We start from the raw sequence: 23453 nt of genomic DNA on the forward strand, positions 1-23453 counted from the left end.
TCAATCTCTTCTGATCTGCATTTATGGCAGTTGCCCATGTGGCAAATACCCTATCTGTTGTTTTCCTAACTTTTCCTAAATGATTGCAATGAAATTGTAAATGTATTGAACATCTCCCTTGGTAAGTTATTTCAATCCCTAACTCCCCTTCCTATAAACGAATATTTGCCTCAATTTGTCCTCTTGAATTCTAACTTTATCTTCACATTCTTCAAATTGAGCTACTTTTCTTTGGAGTTTTTTCCAGTTCTTGTTTTAATTAATCCTCTTGAGGGTACCATACATTGGAACCTTACTCTAGTTCGGGTCATACCAGATACTTATATGCCCTCTCCTTTACATTCTTACTACAACCCCTAAATACCCTCCTAACCATGTGCAGAGAGTTGTACCCTTTATTTACAATGCCATTAAAGTGATTACCTCAATGAAATTTGTGGTGAAGAGATTTGTGCTTAAGAAATATCTCTTTCCAGAAGAAAGTGGTGAGTATTCTAGGGACATGAGTTGAATTTTTCCAAGTGCTGCGAACAAGATTTGATCTATTATTAATGATCTTAGAACGAACTCCTGGTTCCACTGAACGTGGTAATAAAGGTAAAATGTTTAAGCTATTCTGTTTTGTTAAAGTACACGGTGATGGTGGATTTGACGATATCCATCACGGAATACCCCTTCCGAAGTGTCGAGTGCCTTGAATATGAAGTTGTTTTCTAGGACAGTAGGTGGCTGCCAACTGAGACCTTCCGTATAACTGCTGGGATAAGCTGTACACTTTGGTGATTCAGTTTTCAGTTACAAACAACTTTCCACCTCCAATAGGATTTATATGATAGTGAACATTTTAGAGGATGCCTTTATTCCTGATAGTGATATGGATATAATAATATGTAGGAAAATAACATTGCTTTGGAATTATTAGTTTCACCTTAGGTGTCATGTCCAGCGACACGAACCTGCATCAAGTAGCATTACATAATATGAATAGTACATAGTCATTACTTTGAAAACTCAATCCATTGGCCGTGCTGTCCAAGCAGCCATGTGTTGGGGTGATAAGGAATTAAGTTAAAAACAGAGTCTTGTGAGTTCAGGAGGTCTTACGAGGGAGTCTATACGGACAATCTAAATGGTCACGTTCTATCGTCTAGAGATAGCAAGAAAGGGGGTAGTTTGAAGGATCCCATACTAAAAAATAATGGGCCACCCAATTAAGTGATACGGGACGGAGAATCATGTTTATGATGACAAGTATTAGAAATGGGGGAGTTATGTTATGAGGATAGGGTTAAGGGCGAGAAGTCAAGTTAATGATAATAAATATTGCCACGTGAATAGCGTGGGAGTTGCGATACATGGGGGAGGTGATAGAACCAACGGTAAGCCAGTAACGCTTTATCTAAGAGGAGGGGAGACCCTCATATCAATTGCTAGTTTCTTTAAATACGTATGTAATTGAAGGAACAAGCATCTTATTGCATTAGTCTTCGCTTTGGAAGCCCTGCCTTCCGCTCAGGTCAGGGAATCGCAATCGATTCTACAAGAGGTCTCGCTACTTACAATAAATCTTAGTAGATCAAATTGAACGGTGGTGCTAACACTTGGCATTCATAATTCATACTTTGATTCTCGACTTAAGCCCTAGTTCTTCTGGGTTTTATCGTAGTTGGCAACTTAAAGCTTGATGAATCTCTGTGAGACTCCATGATACTCTGTTTTTACATCGCTTTAGCATTTCAGTGGTACTCTAATGTTTTAGAGTCCACTTGCATTTACTTGGAGTAGCCGTTCTGAGGAAGGCTAGTTCCAGTACGTCACACTAAGTGACCGATTTCAATTGTACGTGTATATTCTTTGTACATCATCTGTTAATATACGCATATATATATAGGAAATAATGAGTTTCAACTCTTAACAACCAATTTACCTAACGCCTATAAATTACCATCTTACATCCCTTTCGTTTTTAGTACTGTTGTTAGCCATCAGGTGATTCCACTCACCGCTCGGCGTCTCACCTGTTGGCGGGGTTACGACGTAGGGAACACTTTCCGCCAGAGCTTCTGATATGGGCTGCTACAATTGCTTCCGCGTATCCAGGAGTCTATTAGTTAATACAAAGAACTAACTTTATGATTCTATTTCATCATGTATATTTTCGATAGAATAGAGTTTTAAGAATACTACTAAAACTTGCTCTAAATTTGACCAGGAACTCCTTGAATTCCACAGCTATCGAGAGGCAGAAATTGCTCTAGCTATGAGCATTTATCATGAAATATCATGAAATTTCACATAATGAGGGCACTATCCAATTTCTGAATTTAATATCTAAATAGTATTTCAACAGATATGTGCCTAGCTTATATGAGCATTTTAACTTACTTTGAATTTTCTACCGTTGCAATTCTGTATTAATATTTCCGTAACTACTCGGTTAGGATTGCACTGATGAATATCGTCAAATCTACCACCAGCGTATACCTTAATAAAAGGAACGGTATCATCCTTTATTACTATGTTAAGTAGAACCAGCTGTTTGTTAGATACAATTTATGTATTACATGCCATGTTTATTTACTTGTACGTTTCATTATTTCAGTGTTGTGTTGTTCATATTTTAAACTATGCTAAGGTAATGCATTAAACTAATTCTCCTCTTGTTTATTGGGCATCATTCCAATTATTGTCTACAAGTATATGTTTTTGACATTAATATTGTAGTCTCCCACGCAGTTGTGTCTGGAACTTTCCTCTTCTTTAATTTCTCCCACAGTATTGTTGTTCCTACATTCTTGTTGCACTTCCTTCAGCAGGCATATCACAAATTAAGGTACGGCGTATTTTATATGAGAATACTAAGCGGTATGTTCCGAGTTGTTAGTGGAGAGACGAAGTGGAGTATAAAGCTTGAATTCAAGAGGACAAATATTAGGGCAACTATACATCTCTCAGGACTCTCCCGGACACTGCCGTTGAGGCGGTAGAGGTGAGATCCCTCACTGAGTCCGAGGAAAACCCAACCCTGGAGGGTAAAATTCATTATGAAAGAAAGAAAGAAAGAAAGAAAGAAAGAAAGAAAGGAAGGAAGGAAGGAAGGAAGGAAGGAAGGAAGGAAGGAAGAAAAAAGAAATTATTACTATTATTATTATTATTATTATTTTATTATTATGCATTAAAACCAGCCTATGGATTGATGACTCGAAAACAACAACAGCAACAACAACATATACCTATAGAATAGGTATTACGGAAAGGAATGATTTATCAAAGGAAATGTTCGATAATTTTTCCATGTTCTTTGAAATCATTGTCGAACCCCACTGTCGGCAGCCCTCAAGATGGTCTTCCGTGGTTTCCCATTTTCACACCAGGCAAATGCTGGGGCTGTACCTCAATTAAGTCCACGGCCGCTTCCTTCCCATTCCTGGGCCTTTTCTATCCCATCGCCGCCATAAGACATATCTGTGTCGGTGCGACGTAAAGCAAATAGCAAAAAAAAAAAAAATATATATATATATATAAAACATTGAAGAAAATGTTAGTTAAAGAACTGATAGGGAATCAGCCTCCTGGGCGACAGGTCCAAGAACAGATCAATGATGATTTATGAACATCATTGTTTTGTTGACATAAATGTCTTATGGCAGAGGGTCATCCGGAAATTTGTGTGACGTAACAAAAATTCCACGCCTGTCATTCGACCGGGTCAGGAATGGAATGACAGGCGTGGATTTCCTTTTACGTCACACAAATTTTCGGATATGACGCAACAAAATATGTGACGGAAATGCAACCCTAGCAACTGTGCAGGCAGTGATGTAACGTATGGATGGATGGCCAGACAATGTTACCTAGCAACCATGCAGGCAGTGATGTAACGTATGGATGGATGGCCAGACAATGTTACCTAGCAACCGTGCAGGCAGTGATGTAACGTATGGATGGATGGCCAGACAATGTTACCTAGCAACCGTGCAGGCAGTGATGTAAGGTATGGATGGATGGCCAGACGATGTTACCTAGCAACCGTGCAGGCAGTGATGTAACGTATGGATGGATGGCCAGACCATGTTACCTAGCAACCGTGCAGGCAGTGATGTAACGTATGGATGGATGGCCAGACAATGTTACCTAGCAACCGTGCAGGCAGTGATGTAACGTATGGATGGATGGCCAGACGATGTTACCTAGCAACGTTGCAGTCTATGTCTTATTGTTGGTGGTCATCTGAAATTCGCAACCGTTGATGGATGGTTATGACCGAGAGATATGTTTATCATCATTTGATTGTAGTAAAGAGAAGAGTGGTGCGTACAAATATGACAATATAACCGTAACCCGGAAGAAAGTAATGGCCTCCTATTCCTATTCCTATTTTCTATCGGGCTGACTGAAGGTAGTTAGAGTAAGAGACAGGTATCATGCGCAGGTCACCCCACCACGCTTAGACGTCGGTGACGTCTTCGGAACCCAGACATCTCAGCGCCTTGTCTTCTGTATGGGGAAATACACAGCTGTGGGCGAATCTGTTTTTAACCACAAGTTAAAGAAAAGTTATTTCTTAGTGGCTTTACGTTGCACCGACACAGATAGGTCTTATGGCGACGATGGGACAGGAAGGGCCTAGGAGTTGGAAGGAAGCGGCCATGGCCTTAATTAAGGTACAGCCCCAGCATTTGCCTGGTGTGAAAATGGGAAACCACGGAAAACCATATTCAGGACTGCCGATAGTGCGGTTCGAACCCACTATCTCCCGAATGCAAGTTCACATCACGGTCAACTCGCCAGGTATTAAAGAAAAGAGAACGGTATAGATATGTTAACCCCACCTCCCAAAAGGTATAACAGTATTACATTAGAATAATAATGGGAGATCGAATACAGTGTGAATCAGGTAATATTTCTGAATGATTTATAATGTCTATATAAAAGGTTTTAACAACGCCAAGGTCCGGTCCCGCGATGTAGGGTGCAACGCGTCCGCTTGTCACCCCGCGGCCGCGGGTTCGATTTCCGGCCGCGTCAGGGATCTTGAATTGTAAATGATTAATATCCCTGGCCTGGGAACTAGGTGTTTGTGTCGTACTTAACGTTGCTTTCCTCACATTCAACACTCTACACTTCCGCAATTCCACTTACACGCAGATTCCTATCACATGGTGAAAGTAGTGGCAAACGATCTATAGAGGTGGGCGCCAGGAACAAATATCATTAAAAAAAAAACAATGCTAAAACTGCGATCGCCATTCCATATGTTCATTTTTCTATTTATTACAAACTCGGACAATTGCCGCTCCTGATTTTAGAAGGACGTCCTTATTTCCCTCAGCCAGTGCATTATTCTGTTGTTGAAACTGTATAATATTTTTGGAAAATAGTTCTTTGTTTAAAGTTTCTTTGAAGGTTAAAGTACAGTTTTCAGAAATATCTGTCGAATCGGATACATCTGCTGCATTGGAATTATTCACTATTTCTTGTTTTTTAGAATCGTCAAATTTACACACGAAACTGTTTACTTCTTTCATTCTACCTCTCGTTCACCGAGATCGATAGCTGCAGTCGCTAGTGAGGCCATTATCCAGTATTCGGGAGATAGTAGGCTCGAACCCCACTGTCGGGAGCCCTGAAAATGGTTTTCCATGGTTTCCCATTTTCACACCAGGCAAATGCTGGGGCTGTACCTTAATTAAGGCCACGGCCCCTTCCTTCCCTTCTCGCAGCCCCTCCCTATTCCATCGTTGCCATAAGACCTAACTGTGTCGGTGCGACGTAAAGCAACTAGCAAAATAAAAAAAAAAAAAGACTAACCTCTCTTTATTACTATCTGACTTCTTGCACTGTTATAATAATAATAATAATAATAATAATAATAATAATAATAATAATAATAATAATAATAATAATAATAATCCTTACGTTCAGCGCATGGCAATTTCAAATGTGGAGCTGATGTAACTCTGCCTTCAAATCTCGTTGTTAATCTTCATCTCCAAAATGTTCGGAACAAACCCTTGCATCATTTGTTAAAAGCGAATCACGTCTTTTACAAGCATGGACCACTATATATTTAGGTCAGTTGCTTTAGGGAATGAATGACACTGTGTGTTCCGTTCCTTTGCGTGCCTGCTATGATCTGTGCTGCTTACAATGGCGCAACAGACCATACTGAAAAATACACACTATTACTGCATTTTACATTTCATCACACAGTTTCTTTTAAAACTCAGATGTACTAGTGACGCGTTTTATTAATTCCTAGTTTCTGTGTGCACAGTGATTCTCATTCGAAATACCTCTACCTCGTTCAGGGCAGCTTCCGTGTAAAGCGGACCCTACACGGTCAAAGATACTGATCAGTAATACGGAGTCAATAATACTGAAATTACACATCAGTATTGTAGAGACCTTACATGATCACTATTTCTGTCAATATTTTGGTCAGTACATTCTTTTTGTTGCTATTTTGCTTTACGTCGCACCGACACAGATAGGTCTTACGGCGACGATGGGATAAGAAAGGCTTAGGAGATGGAGGAAGCGACCGTGGCCTTAATTAAGATACAGCCCCAACATTTACCTGGTGTGAAAATGGGAAACCACGAAGTCAGTACTTGTGTACGTGTTGATCATTGCGGTATTCCATCAAAATGGATCGTAAAAGATGCGCATGTGTAGCTACATTTCAGTCAGCACTCTGCATGAAACACAGTGTTAAAACGTAAAGGATGCATTAAAGATCGCTTACAAAACGAGAAGAGCACTCTAAAATGAAGTTGTTGAGCGAAATACAACACACCGATGAAGACGATTATCAAAACTACCTCCGAATGAGTGAGGGTACTTTCAAGAAATTAATTGGAATGGTCGATCCTTTTCTAATAAGGCAGAATACACACATGCGGGCCCGTTTTCCGGTGACAGACAGATTAGCGGCGAGGTAGAGGTATCTTGTAATCTTGTAACTGGAAGAAATTATATCTTGTAACTGGGAGAAATTTTGAGGATTTAAAATTTTCCGCTATAATGTCACCAGTTTCCATCAGTATGAAAGTTGTAGAAACATGTGAATTATTGCGTTACGTTCTACAAGAGTAAGAAAGTTAAGGCTTTCGTTATGAAAGCTCATTACTAACAAACAAAATTTGTTTATTATAAAGAATAGAAGTTATATAATATGGGGCTATGTTTTATTAAATTAAATAATCCATTTATTCCCCGGTAGGCTACAATGAAGTGAAAAGTGTGAACACATTTCCGTTTATCGGAGCGCTGAGCACAACAGGAACTTCTGCTTTATTCAAGAACTAAAGTGCATAAAACACTCACGATGATGGTTCGTGTACTGTTTATAATCTGTTCCCATCCCTGAGCGTTTTGACTCAACTATTTTTTTTTTAATTATTTACGGTAATTTGAACACAAGGTTTTGTCTCACGTCTTCATGGGATGCATTTGCTTTCAACTTGGAGTATACTACTAACAGTGAATCCAGCGCCTTATTCCGTATTTTTGTTCATATAATCTGGATTGGTATCATTCCACAATTCTGGCAGCGTTTCGTACAGTTCGATAAACTGTTGTAATAACTCCCGATCACCCGACGGTTCCATATGCACCCATACTTGGCTTTAAGAAGCACATGCATCATCCATCGCTAGTTCATTATACTGACAGAAATCATGATAAGCGCGCTCACACGGTCAGTATAACCTTCTGTATCCCCACCACTCTGCAGTACTGATGCTCGCAGGTCAGCAAATCTTGATCTGCTTCATTACTGGTCTTCATTCCATCACTCCTGTCCACACACGATCAGTATTTTGTCAGTACTTGTCGGTACTGACAGTTTTATTGACCGCTTAAGGGTCCCGCGTGACGTCACAGCTCCGCTTTGCTACTGCGCATCTCTCCCGTGGTACCTACCTCCTATTCTATACCTTGGGGTTGAATTGAACAGAGCGCTGTGCAAACGGGAAATGCATTTTTTTTAATAGCTAAGAACAGGAATTTCTCATAACAATTTATTTTGTATTTCCAGCGCTTGATCCTGCCATGTTCTTCACTACTGGTTTGCGTCGCACACTACGGAGGAAAGTAGCGGGTACCGTTGATATTATTCACACAGATGCAGGAAATTATGGAGACGAATCAAGCGCTTACACGTTAGACTTCTACCCTAACGGTGGACGGAAATATCAGCCTGGTTGTAAGGGAGCAAGACGTAAGTGAAACTATCGTTCATATAAGAAGATTGAGACTGGTGGTGGTGATGGTGATTATTGTTTTAAGAGGAAGTACAACTAGGCAACCATCCTCTATACGGAACATTGAAATTATGGACAATTATCGACAATGGAAATTTAAGGGCAAGGAGGGCGTAAACATGATGGACTCCCTAGGCTCATTAAACCTAACACCTTCCGCATCAGAAAGGATCAATGTGTGGCGGACGTGTAACCGTAGCAACCGTACAGGAAGTGATGTAAGGTATGGAAAGAGGGCCAGACAATGTTACCTAGCAACCGTGCAGGCTATGGTACATCTCTTAAGCATGCTATTACTACCACCTAATCTTTGCATTCTCTATCTTTAAAGACCAACTTGTGGATAAAATATACACTATTATTACCGAACTTACATTTTTAAAAAGCATTTGTAGCAGAAAGCAATATCTGACTTGTAAGTGGGAATGTTATTTCATATAATATGATAAATATATGGTACCCGTGTTTTGTCACTGGCTGCGCGTACCGACTCAAAATGTGCGCAGTGAGTTACAGTATGTGAATGAAACGAAAATTGATGTTGTCGTTATCAATTCCTTATTAAGAAATTTGAAGTATGTTCCAGAGCAAGTATATTGTATATTGCTAGCAAATACAGGACGTGTTGATTTAATGCTGAACACATTTGTTACCAGACAAAGTAGGGATCCCCATATTACAAAAAACGTAAAATTAAGCAATTTCTGCAATTGTGCTGAAAGTTGAAGGGCTAAAGTGCCCGGGAAGTGTTTAGACTATGAGTGTTGGATAGCTCTATAAAACTTAAAAAAAAATCTAAAATCACTGCCGGCCTAAATGCAGTTCCGGAAAAACAACCTACAATCGCTTGTTTCCTTACTCGTTTCTTTTTTATTTAAATCCTAGCCAAATTACCTTATTTGCGTAATTACATCTGTAATGTGTCCCTTGGTACAATACCTTAAGGCATTTTATGATATTTTGCAAAATGTCCACACCGAATGTAGTTATAAGGGCTTAAGTGAAACTCTGTATTGACTCACTTTAGAGCTCGTACTGGTGCTTAAGGGAAACAATGCACTGACTCACATTAGCGCTCGTAGTGGTAGCAAAAAAGCCAACTGCTAATCTAATCGACCGGACAACGATGATTAAGAAAAGGATTATCATTTTTAGGAATAAATAAAGAATATAGTATCATACTTTATTATATTTTATTTGCCTAACATTCGTAGCCCATACCCTTCGGATGTTTTCAACGTTAACTTGCTTGTTTGAAGGGCTAGAACAGTGGACTTTTTGCAAACATTAAATAATGAAATTTTCTTTCATCAGCATACTGCAGTCACCAGCGATCTTGGAGATACTACGCGGAATCTGTAATCTACGAGAAGGCTTTCCCTGCTGTTAAGTGTGACAGTTGGAATCATTTCAAGGATGGAACATGCAAGAAAGTTAGCAACCAGTCTGTGTACATGGGTTACCCTTGCAACAGCCAGTAAGTAACGAAAACCAATATATTCCTCGCTTGCATTATCTGTCTGTCATGTGGTTCTACTGTAATTATGAAATATATCGGAACATAGAAAACATAACTGATACAATGCGGAAGAGGCGATTCATATTTTTTGGACATTTCTACAGAATGAATGACAACAGGTTCACCAAACAAATCTTGAAATATCTTTGGAACTATAAGTCGACAACAACCTGGATTTATGAAGTCAAGAAAGATTTGGAAAGAAACAACATAAAAGAATAAGAAGCAACAGGGAGAGATTTTTAGAAAGAATGTGTTAAGAATGACACTGTTGACTAATCTTAAGTACAAATACTTAACCTACAAAAAGCCCTTCACTATTGTGTCCAGCCGTGGAAGGAGCATTCTTCCTCAAAACGTGAGAGGAGTCTCAAACGTCAGAAGTTTTAAACGAGCATGCTTAGAACATCTCCGTGGGATGAGCTCATAGAAGGATAGTGGCCCTACTTTTCCTTCTTATTACACAATCATAATGTCATTGTCCAAACATGTTGTCCGTCATTAAACCTGCCTGTTCTGGCTTTCCAATTTTCAAACTATTAATTCCATGAGAGCAATGATTCTCTGGTGTCTATAGTGTGTTTATCGAATTTACTCAAAACGCTAATCATTTCTCTGCCCCCGTCCATTTCTGATACTATTATAGTCTAGATGGATTTTTCTGCCGCTTTCCCAGTGATTTCTTAAATATTCCAGTTTATTTTATTGAAATGCCCATGTCTTCATTTGCTCCTACTTCATCATCAATTGATGTTTGCAAACCGGCATTACTTCAACATTCCACCAAGGCGTTCACTTTTGTTTTTTCTCCTTTCTTAATCTGTTTACCCTCCAAAGTTGCCTTTTCCCTCGGACTGAGCGAGGGATCCAACCTTTACCGACTCAAGGGCAGTGTCCTGGAGCGTGAAACTTTGGGTCGGGGGGATAAAACTGGACAGGAGGACAGGACCTCACCCAGGTGGTCTCACCTAGTATGCTGAACAGGAGCCTTGAAAGGTATAGGCAAGGAATAGGGAAGTAAGCGGACATAGCCTTAAGTTACGTACCATACCGGCTTTTGCTTGGAGGAGAAATGGGAAACCACTGAAAACCACTTCGAGAATGGCTGAGGAGGGAATCAAACCCCCTCTACTCACTTCAGCTCCCGAGGCTGAGTGGACCAGGTTCCAGCACTCATACCACTTTTCAAATTTCTTGGCAGAGCCGGGAATCGAACCCGGGCCTCTGGGGCTGGCAGCTAGTCACACAACAGGTACACCACAGAGGCGGAATCACTTTTTAACTTTCTAAAATCAAATTGTTCGTAGAAATTTTCATTTTCTTATTTTTACCACAGCATCCATATTATTATTATTATTATTATTATTATTTTTATTATTATTATTATTATTATTATTATTATTATTATTATTATTATTATTATTATTATTATTATTATTATTATTTCTCCGTTAAAGTATTCAATTGACAGCGTGAAAATTTCATTGCTTCATCCTTTGTTGTTCCTTCTTCTTCTCCCAATAATCCTTCATCTGCTCACTACGCCTCCTATTCCTCTCCTCGGACCAATTTGAGCCCATTTTCTTTCCCTCCCGAACTTAGAATCGTACCATTCTTAACACATTCTTTCTAAAAATCTCTCTCTGTTGCTTCTTTTTCTTTATGTTGTTTCTTTCCAAATCTTTCTTGACTTCATGAATCCAGGTTGTTGTCGACTTATAGTTCCAAAGATACACTGACTGACAGAGCAAATGCAACACCAAGAAGGAGTGGTCAGTACTTTATGCCAATTGCAGGGTAGACTGACGTCACTGAGGTATGCTCATGATGTGAAATGCGCCGCTGTGCTGCGCACGTAGCGAACGATAAATGAGACACGGCGTTGGCGAATGGCCCACTTCGTACCGTGATTTCTCAGCCGACAGTCATTGTAGAACGTGTTGTCGTGTGCCACAGGACACGTGTATAGCTAAGAATGCCGGAGGCATTTCCAGCAGACAGACGACTTTACGAGGGGTATGGTGATCGGGCTGAGAAGGGCAGGTTGGTCGCTTCGTCAAATGGCAGCCGATACCCATAGGGATGTGTCCACGGTGCAGCGCCTGTGGCGAAGATGGTTGGCGCAGGGACATGTGGCACGTGCGAGGGGTCCAGGCGCAGCCCGAGTGACGTCAGCACGCGAGGATCGGCGCATCCGCCGCCAAGCCGTGGCAGCCCCGCACGCCACGTCAACCGCCATTCTTCAGCATGTGCAAGACACCCTGGCTGTTCCAATATCGACCAGAACAATTTCCCGTCGATTGGTTGAAGGAGGCCTGCACTCCCGGCGTCCGCTCAGAAGACTACCATTGACTCCACAGCATAGACGTGCACGCCTGGCATGGTGCCGGGCTAGAGCGACTTGGATGAGGGAATGGCGGAACGTCGTGTTCTCCGATGAGTCACGCTTCTGTTCTGTCAGTGATAGTCACCGCAGACGAGTGTGGCGTCGGCGTGGAGAAAGGTCAAATCCGGCAGTAACTGTGGAGCGCCCTACCGCTAGACAACGCGGCATCATGGTTTGGGGCGCTATTGCGTATGATTCCACGTCACCTCTAGTGCGTATTCAAGGCACGTTAAATGCCCACCGCTACGTGCAGCATGTGCTGCGGCCGGTGGCACTCCCGTACCTTCAGGGGCTGCCCAATGCTCTGTTTCAGCAGGATAATGCCCGCCCACACACTGCTCGCATCTCCCAACAGGCTCTACGAGGTGTACAGATGCTTCCGTGGCCAGCGTACTCTCCGGATCTCTCACCAATCGAACACGTGTGGGATCTCATTGGACGCCGTTTGCAAACTCTGCCCCAGCCTCGTACGGACGACCAACTGTGGCAAATGGTTGACAGAGAATGGAGAACCATCCCTCAGGACACCATCCGCACTCTTATTGACTCTGTACCTCGACGTGTTTCTGCGTGCATCGCCGCTCGCGGTGGTCCTACATCCTACTGAGTCGATGCCGTGCGCATTGTGTAACCTGCATATCGGTTTGAAATAAACATCAATTATTCATCCGTGCCGTCTCTGTTTTTTCCTCAACTTTCATCCCTTTCGATCCACTCCTCCTTGGTGTTGCATTGTCACTGTCAGTCAGTGTATTTCAAGATCTGTTTGGTGAACCTGTTGTCATCCATTCTGTAGAAATGTCCAAAAAATATCAATCGCCTCTTCCGCATTGTATCTGTTATGTTTTCTATGTTCCGATATATTTCATAATTACAGTAGAACCACGTTTATCCGAAAAAGAGGGGAGGAGTCATTTCGTTTGAAGCATATTTTCGGATGACACATGGTAAATATTTCGGAAGTTAAATGTCGAAATAAAATTGCATAAACTCTGTTAAACAAAGGTGCATAATGTATATTAACATTAAAATGTTTAGATAATGTCACCCACTGTATAAACCAGTGATTTTTTCTGAATATTCTTGGTGCAGCGCCGTCATGCAGCCGCTTAATCAACAGTACATCAGCTGGTGTAGATTCATTGCTTTGTTCAACAAAGCGCAAAGCGATCTGAAATAATGAAAAATTTATTTTATTACTACTGAACTGAATACCGTATACAATAATTTTATTACAGTACTGTAATTAAAGCGTCTGGTATTGTAAGTTAATAAAAAATCGAAATAAATCTTACCTCCAATGCATTAAATCCATTAAATCGATTCTCGGAACTGCTATTGCCAAAATAGGGTTTGCCTAGTAGCTCTCAGCACATATAGCAGGAGAATTACTAATATCGACGGCTAAAAGAGGGGGAAAAACAAAATATTAAAATACAATTTTGCCAGAGCATTTAGGTTAAGTGAAGTTCGGTTAAGCGGGGTTCTACTGTATTTTTTGATGTCCAGAGTTCTGTAGTTCTTAGCGGACCGAGTACTTTCTGTATAAGTTTTCGTTCCAGTTCTTCTAATTTATTCAGCTTGTAATTCAGTAACTAGACATTCACTCGCGTATATGTATTCCGGTTTGACCACTGTGCTTTAGTGTTGTACTTTGAGGGTTTCAGATAAACACTTTTTATTTTAGTTTACTTCTTTCATAGGAAGGGGAGTTACGGATTAGAATAACTTACCAAAGGAGATGTTCAATAAATTTCCAATTTATTTGCAATCATTTTAGAAAGGGCTAGGAAAACAATAGAAAGGGAATCTGCCACCTGGTCGACTGCCCTAAATGCAGATCAGCAGTGATCGATTGATTGAAGTTATTATTATTATTATTATTATTATTATTATTATTATTATTATTATTATTATTATTATTATTATTATTATTGTTATTAAAGTAAGTAGCTGTAGCATCTTCATCTCTTGTTTCCAGTTCAAACAATCCTCATAACTAATTACATTTAGTAATGGTTTTCGTATAAATTTATAACAAGGGTATGGATAAGATTTTAATGTGATATAATTCCAATACTTAACATTAAGTTATAAAATATAGTACTGATAATTAGGTTTATGCTATTATTTAATTACTGTAATTTCCTATTCCTTAATTTGTTAATAAGCATGATATTAACATTTGTACTTCATGCGAAAATAGTACAGTGCGGTATGCGGCAAGAAAAAAAAAGTCCGAAATTTTTGCCCATCTGCTGTCAGACGTAACTGAGTTAATTACACCTCCCACTGAAATTTACTATTATCCATAATTTTTGGCTCATGAATGCTTTTGCATTTACCATTTGGTCCTATTATCCGAGATGTTGTGATGCAGCTTCGAATATTGACCATATTATTATTATTATTATTATTATTATTATTATTATTATTATTATTATTATGCTTTTATTTATATGGTGTGACTCGGGCTATAAGGCCTGCCTGCTATTCTGACAAATCATGTCTTAGAATGTACGTACAGATTAAAATATATTACACATAACTTATTACTAGACCTGGAATTTTATGGCAAATGCCTATTTCGCTCCTTACGAAACAACATGATTTTTTAAAAATATGTTGACATTTCATGTTAAATCCCTTACATTAATAGAGTTTTATAGTGCCCTAAAATACCTATTTGGACCTTTAGAGCCTATTTTACTATTTTAGTGCCTAAATTGCCTATTTTCTACATTTAAAATCAAATTCAACTTCTGCAATTTTTTACAATCATACAATGGACATGCCTGGAATGGTCAGAACAGCAGAGGGTGGGTTTTTCACAGAAATGTGCTCTTCCCAGACAACTGTCACCAAAGGAATGCTGAGTGAAGGGTGGACGTGGAGGATTAGCTCAGAAGAACAACGAGCAGGTAGTAAAGGAAGTACTGTGTCGAGTGACGGGATGAGGGGGAGGATTATCTAGGAAGAACAAGGAGCAGGTAGTAAGAAGAGACATACTGTGTCAAGTCGCCAGTGAAACAACATCTGTTTAATTGAATACAGTTCATCATGCCTAAAACGAAATCATCTAAGAGTGCGCTTATACAACAATGGCTTGTACAATTTCCAGGGATGACCTTTGATGGCAAGATTGTTTTCTGCCAGTACTGCAATAAACAGGTATGTGCATATATCTTAAATTTCATATTAATCTAAAACTAAGGTTTTGATATTGGCTCCTCTAATTAATTGTAGAGACTTAGTCCAGTCGACCTGGGTTCGATTTCCAGTACCGGCAGTAATTTAGAATTCTATGAGGTCTGGAACGGTGTTGACCCAGCATCGTGAGGACAGTTGAGAAGCTACAGTGGGCAGGGGTCACGGAGGCAAGGCAATACGGCTGATGGATGTATCGTGCTGACCAAACGCCACCCAGGCCATGAGCTGGGCAGCAACCGTTATTGAAAGCCAAGGCCCTTCGGGGACTGTGGTGTTCTTGTTATTAATTAAATTTAGAGTAGGTAAGGGTTATTCTGCCCGAAGGAAGGTCCGAACCTCCGCAGAGGTGTTCCTGAACCGGAGTTTACGTGTGGTAGGGTGGCCAGTTCCTTTCCGTTCCTCCATTCCCTTACCCCACCAACAGCGCGTGGCAACCCATCCAACTCCTGACCACGCCCAATGTTGCTTAACTTCGTATATCTCACAGGATCCGGTGTTTCAACACGGCTACGGCCGTTGGCAACTTTAGAGCAATAATGGCTTAATTTAAATAGTTCAAAATTACAAATTTTATTCAATAGCTCACCTTTTCTATTCCTCATCTTAGTCTCTAATTGACATCACTGTATTGTGTTTTAGATTTTACATGAGAAAAAATGTCACCTTCAGCAGCATGCAAATACTGCCAATCACAAAGCGAAAGCAGCATGAAAAGTAACATTAGATAGACTCTGCTCACACAAACTATATCTCCTACAATCCATAATGGTTTCTATGCTGATATGTGTAGAGCCCTAGTTGCAGCAAATATCCCCTGAAATGCTGTGCATAATCCGGTTTTCAGAGCCTTCTTTTTTAATAGAAATACACCAAGCAGCACATCCCATCAGCATCTACATTAAAGAAAAACTACATAGATATTTATTACAATGAGGTAATTTGTCAATCAGGGAGGATATTGGGGAGTCTTGCATATGGTTGTGCGTGGACGAAACCACCGACTCTGTGGGCAGGTACATTGCTAACCTTATAGCAGAATAACTGGAACCCAATCAGGCATCTACCACTTTGGTTCTTTGCTTCAAACAGCTTGAGAAAGTCAATAGTCAAAGCATTGTATACTTCATCAACAAGAGGTTGCAATTGTTGTATCCTGGGAGTGTTGATGATCCTAAAGTCCTTCTCCTTGTCTCCGCTGCTGCTTCCTACATGCTTGCCACTGCACCTCTCTTCAAAACTTTCTATCCTTCTTTAATTCATTTTACTTGCATGACCCATGCCTTGCATAGACTCGCAGAAACAGTTAGGGCCGAGTTTCCTGGAGTAAATACTCTCATTTCATCAATGAAGAAAGTGTTCCGTAAGGCTCCATCAAGAATAGCCATCTTTCCAGAGAAACTCCCCTCTATTCCCCTTCCACCACAGCCAATCGTCACCCGTTCAGGTTCCTGGATGGAAGCTGCCCTGTATTATGCAGAACATCTTGAGGAAATCATGACTGTGATAGACAATTTGCCTTTAACGGACAACTCTGCATGTGTGTCATCTGTCAAAGAGCTGTTAAATGATTGTTCCAGTGTTCAGAGAGACATTGCGTATATTCAGGCAAATTTTTCATTTCTTCCAGTCACCATTACAAAAATGGAGGAAAAAGGAAACAGTCTCAAACAGCAATTTTCTGTAATTGAGGAAGCTGAGAATAACATACAAAGTGGTAGGGGCAAGGTAGGCGATAAAATAAGAGACAAGTGGTCTAGTGTACTGCAGAAGAACCCAGGTTATTCAGTGCTGAAAAGGGTACATCAGGTAATGGATGCGGAAAAAGTAGACTTACCAAGTGAAATTGAATTAAAAAATGTAGGTAAATATTCCTATGCCCCTCTAACATCTGTGAGTGAGGAGCGCCTTTTTTTCTGCTTTCAAAATGATTTTAATAGACAAAAGACACAGCCTGACTGTGGAAAATTTGGAGAAGATTATTGTTATGTAGCCTACTGTAAAGCAAACTACGAATGAAAGTACTGTAGGAATGTTCCTTACAGATAATAAACACATACTCAATTCACGTTTACACCGTTATTGGATGCCTACAGTGCTGTAAATGTGTACAGTGATTTTAGTATTAAGGTTTTAGATCAGTGCTGATAATGATATATCATATAATCCATAACTTTTTTGACACATGACTTTTTATATTGTTTTTGATAAATGTCTTTTTTATTTTGTTTTAATTTTTCAGTTATTTCGGTTAAGAATAGGGATACCACGTTTGTTAAAGTAAAAACGTATCACGTTACAGTTTAAGTGTATATTGTAATATTTTAAAATCTATTTCTACCTATCCACACATTTAAAAAACATATTAGTGCCTATTTTCTCTTTTAAAGCCTATTTACTTGTTTTAAAAGCCTATTTTAGGCGCTTAAAACGAATTTTTTAGAGCCAAAAATCCCATGTCTACTTATTACACACACATACTAAACATGAAACATTGTTATAAAACACATTAAAGGAAAGAAAAACGAAACGTATATATAACCCCGAATAAAGGGAGTTTTTCTAATGTATCAATAAAAACAAACTTAGTAAAGCTTAGTGACACACGGAATGAAATAGCTAAACACGAAAACACAATTCATGTATTTATACTCTGCTTGATCCGGCCATGTACCGCTGCCAATATTTCTTTTTAAATACCCGCTCAGTGTTCAGATAGGGCGTACCTTAGGTCATTGGGAAACGAATTCCAGGTTCCAATTGTACTGACAGTCAAAGAATTATTATAGAGAGTGCATTTGTGATTTGGTATCTTGAGGATTGGGTTAGCTGCAGCTCTGGTCGGGATGTTATGCATTGTTGAGAGCAACTGGAAGAGATCTGTTACATAAGAGGGTATCTGCCTATATATTATTTTGTGGAGTAGAAGCAACGAATGATAGCTACGACTCAGGTTTAGTTTAAGCCAATTTAGCTCATGGAATGCAGGAGTTAAATGAGGAAATTTTGGGATGTTCAGTATAAAGCTGACACAAATAAATATTCTGAGCTCTCTGAAGTCTGTTAGAGAGGGCACCAGTTAGTCTGGCGTACAGACGTCACAGTAGTCAAACAGAATGATGCATTACTAGTTGTTGAACCAACATCTTTCTGACCTTGAAAGGAAGTAAATCTTTCACTCAGTTAAGTGAGTACATAGACATTAATTGACATATGTATCCCCATACGCCACCGCCACCGCGGGTTCGGTTAGTGAATCCTTCATACCCAGAAGTCCTGGGTTCCGTTCCCAGCCAGGTCAGCGACTTTTGCTTATGCGAAGGCAGCTTAGGAGCTATCTGACCATCCGATAGCAGCCGCGATCCAGAAATAACTTTCGATAGCATTCGTCGCACTAACCATGGATCTCTTCGTAATCTGCAGACCACCTCACAGCAGAGGCCACTTGTTAGGCCAAAACCCAACAGGACTGTAACGCCATGTTTTTATTGTGCACACGCACCACATAGCATTGTTGAGTCCTTCGGGAATATCATTATTGACGTGTGACGAACCAGTCACAGATATGATGGAATTGTTGGAAAAGAGGCACAACGAACTCTAATGGATGGGTAACAGAACGCTGAATCCATACATTAAGTAATATTCAATTAGGACGTTGACCAATAATAGAATATCATGGCAATAAGTTTATCTGTGGCCTTCATAACATTTCCTTTACGCACAAACAATTGTGGGAAATCTAATTTCTAACTTGGCTACCTGTACTAAAGAAACATTTCTTGTTTCAGCGCTGCTGGCAAATATTATCTCCGCACCAGAGATGAATATCCATTTGGCTTAGGGGATCACACAGAGACTCTCTGATCAAACCTGCAGATGTTCTTCGACGAAAATGAAGTCTAACATTTAAGGATATATATATTTATTTATATATATTTGGTAAAATAAAAAAAATCCTCTTTTATATACATGACAAATATTTCCTCTCAGATGATATTCCCAGGAATGAGACACCTACTTCCCAGAAATATCCCTATATACAGTCATTAATAACTGTGATAAAGTCCTTGAAAATGTACTATCTCTTATGGTACACGTCTGGGCATCCTGTAGTAAAGAATTATTTGGGAATGCATAGCTCCTTCGGAAGAGTACATAAAAATTAATTTTTAAACTACCCATGCTGACACCGACTAAAGGTTTGTATAGGTATTGTAATGTATTATCACTTCAAAATATCCGCACAATGGCTTCTATAATACACAGTTATAAAATTACGGGAACATGTTTTTGAACGTATGCCATGCTCCACAAAACAATACCTCACACCCAGGTATATTACCAACTAAACCTTTATTCTTTACCGTTGAAGTATAAAAAGGACATCCATGAATTCGCGTTCATTTTCAAAACACAAACGAAAATGTCCAAATAGGGGCGAAAACAAAGTGATAACAGTCCTCCAGGGTGGATTTTTATCACAGTTGAAGAGCTTCAGTATGGTGTATGTCCTCCACGAACATTTATCCCAGCTTAGCACCGACGTGGCATACACCGTATAAAGTCGACGGAGGTCACGTTCTGGTATCAGGTCCCATTCTTCAACGAGAGCCTATCCGAGGTCTTAGGGAGTCTATGGTGGAACAAAATCCACGTGTAAGGCCCCACAGAATGGTACATGTCGCGAGTAAAGTAGAACCATGGTATTTGTCATGTTGGGGTACTAATCAAAAGTAGCGAAGACTCACGGTGTTCCACACAGATGGTACTACTCACAAGTATTGTACTTCGTACAGGTAATGCAGACTTATGGTGTTTCTCACACAATGGCGCCACTCAGAGCCAACGCAACCGGATGAGTTTGCTCACCTAGGTGTACTAGTCACGGGCGCCGGTCCCACGGGCCCCGTGGTGTTCCTCACATAGGGGGTACTAATCACAGGCAACGCAGACCCACGGTGTCACTCCTATAGTGGTACAACTCACAGGCTACGCCCAGACCCGCGGTGTTGCTCACATGCGTACGACGCACAGGTACTGGAAACTCACAGGGGAACCACTCTCTGCTGCTACTAATCACAAACCTATTGTGTGCCAAATACAGTGGTACTACTCGTAAGTAAAGACGACCCATGGTGTTCCCCGCGTGATGGTACTAATTAATAGTAGTTTCATGGTTCTAATACCAGCATCCCTTGGTCGCCCCTTTTAGTCGCCTCTTACGACAGGCAGGGGATACCGCGGGTGTATTCTACATGTGCGTCCCCCACCCGCAAGGGGTAGTGTGTTTGGTCCGCGAGAGGTATTTTATTTCCCTCAAGTCCGCCGGCAAGCCGGTTAGGACCCCCCTATCCGCCACCTGGGACGCGCCAGGTGGGAGTATCCCCTCGCCCCCTGCTAGGCCAGTGTAGTAGGTTCGTGGTATAAAAAGTTTATTTACTTGAAAATCTCACAAGTCCATCAATATTGTTTCCATAGCACTCCTTTTTGGAAATTCATTTCTTTTTTAAAAAATGATGAGAATTGTTACCGTGTTTTAGCGGTAGGTAGAGGTGAAAGAAGGTGCGGGTGTGAACGGGTCTCAAGCTACGAAAGTAAAATTAATTTAAAATTTAACAAGGTTATATTTTCTTTTCAAAATAAGGAAATAACAAGCATGGCAGGTACAAAGTAGCAAGTCAAAAGGGTAGTTACAATATTTACAGGATTTGGGCTTCGCGCCCTGACTTCACAATGCTTGGGCAATCAGCTCAGTTTTACCCCAAACACAAGTTTCAACAGAGGGGCAGAAAACCCCATTCATGCCTAGGAGCCCTTGCTCCAAATTACACTGAAAAGCCTCCACGAGGCATACAACACTCAATTTCCAAAACGAGCCACTCGCTCTCAACTTTAAGCCTCTCAAAGGCCACACCAAACTCCACCTTCGAGTTGTCCTCACTGGACATAGACACAGGGGTAAAATACCCAACCTACTGAGGTCTATTAAATGAAAAGAAGGTTGATTACATGACCTCCAAAATAACAATTTGAGAGGAGGCGATCTGCACTCCTAATACACTTTGTTTTTAAAACCTAATTTGGCTCTTAGGCCACTGATGCAAGGGCTAATCCCATACTACGGAGGTGACTTTAGAAAAGAAACAAATTTACATAATGTTAAGGAAGAATAGGTTGAGAAAAAAAGTTCACCTCAAAACAATATGAGTGGGAGATCGAGAGGGTTAAGCACTCTCTATCCCAATACGTAGTTTAAAAGATAAAATAGATACCAGATTCTTTACATTTTTAAGGAAGGTTACATAACGGAAAAACTTCGGACCCGCCCCGAGAGTTAAACTGCTGAGCTAGCAAAGAAAGAAGTTATTAATTGGCCATTACCTGGTTGTTGACCGCAGCCGGAGAAAGAGGCGCTTCCCGCCCCCTGCTATGTACTATACACACTGAAAGATGGTACAGAAGTGGCCCGGAGACCCTAAAATCAGCAGTTTATATCCTCTCGCGGAAGGTTCGAGGCGTTAGGGGAATGAAAACACCCTCCCACAAAGTCTTTATTGGGTAGGATACAGCAACATACTCAAGTTGGGGGAAGATACCTCGGATTGGTCAGCAATTAATAAAAGAAATTCGGGATTGGGTAAATACAAAACAAGGGGAAAGAGAGGGGTATACAGCCAACTTAAACAATAACAGAAAGAAATTTAACAAGAAACAAACTTTTGAAATAAAAATTTCTCCAAAAAACAGTTCTTTCACTCCGCACTAGGGTGCACTATTGTTGATCTTCAGTAGTGTCCTCTAGAAGAGAAAGTTCACACTTCTTACTACAAGCAAAACAAAAATACGTCGAAAAGGACACAGTTCAAAAACTCCAAAATTTCCAGGTAGTGACATCTTCTGAGAAACTTGAAAATTAATACCGTCAATAAAGTTCAGACTTCCTCCAGCAGAGGAGTTTCAACAGGTGCAACTTTTAAATTAGCGGCGTGGAGGTGTACCGCCCGGTACAAGAATTATTACAAAAGATCTGATAAACAATTGGTATAGAAACCAGACACAATTAATAAACATTAGCAGCTGTAGGCAGTTTTCTCCACTTTTCTCAGAATTAGTAGTAGTGGACACGTGTGCTTTTCCAAACAAAAAAAACCCGTTTCAATAATGAAGCGATAGTTATATATAATATTCACTACAGTCCGATTCACTCTTCTATTTATGGTCAAAATTCTCTATGGCATTTTTCCTTAACTATATATAATTCACTTCTGAAAAACATCAAAATTGTACTAACTTTATCTATATTCCAGGGTATTTTTTTTACGATTTGCTTTACGTAGCACCGGAACAGATGTCTTATGGCAACGATGAGGGAGAAAAGCCCTAGGGATTGGGAAGGAATCGGCCGTGGCCTTAATTGTGGTACAGCCCTAACATTTTCTTGGTTTGAAATTTGAAAACCTCGGAAAATCATCTTCAAGGCTACCGACAGGGAGGTGGGGGGGTCGAACCCACTATCTCTAGAATACTGGATACTCGCCGCACTTACACGACTGAGTCGGTTTGTTGCAAAACTCAACATGTCCACAAACATAAAAATTGAGAAATTTTATGTTTCATAATCTATGGGGCTCTCTGTTTAATATGGAAACATGTTTTGTTTCATAACTCTTCTTATTCCTTTGATATTAACATTAAAAATTTCCGTTCTGTTCCAAAACTGAGTATGTTCACAACATGTTCTGTTCAATAACTTTACATTTTCAAAGTTACTTGGTAACAAAGGGAACTTCTTGATGTAAGAAAGGTTTTCTGTTAATAATCCATAGTGAAATATATTGACAGTGACTTCTTTCATTATAGAGGAGCCAGTGTGGACACTCATACAGCTTTATAACCAGTGAAGTGGATAATGAAAAAGAGATTAAAGTCTGCGAAAACAGCATTAGAGCTACTGAGCCTGGACGTAGTAAAACGACATCAAGAGATGTCTGTACATCGGCGTAGATATAACAGGGCGACTGCAAACGAGTTCAGATTACTATCGATATGTTAAGTAAGTAGTTGAAAAGTG

General features: G+C 40.1%; 1 protein-coding gene across 2 annotated transcripts in view; it reads left to right on the forward strand.

The window, feature by feature from the left end:
* Positions 1–19348, forward strand: part of LOC136874567 (inactive pancreatic lipase-related protein 1) — a 138058-nt gene extending 118710 nt beyond the window's left edge. Inside the window, exons 7-9 of one of the 2 annotated variants that reach the window (XM_068227952.1) lie at positions 8042–8224; positions 9582–9744; positions 19171–19348. In XM_068227952.1, the coding sequence (XP_068084053.1) occupies positions 8042–8224; positions 9582–9744; positions 19171–19246 (422 nt within the window). In that variant the 3' untranslated portion in view covers positions 19247–19348. The remainder of the gene's footprint in view (positions 1–8041; positions 8225–9581; positions 9745–19170) is intronic. The other variant, XM_068227953.1, reaches the window with a different exon arrangement.
* The last annotated feature ends 4105 nt before the right edge of the window (positions 19349–23453 follow it).

The sequence above is a fragment of the Anabrus simplex genome, chromosome 5 (assembly GCF_040414725.1).
Source record: "Anabrus simplex isolate iqAnaSimp1 chromosome 5, ASM4041472v1, whole genome shotgun sequence".
Lineage (NCBI taxonomy): Eukaryota > Metazoa > Arthropoda > Insecta > Orthoptera > Tettigoniidae > Anabrus > Anabrus simplex.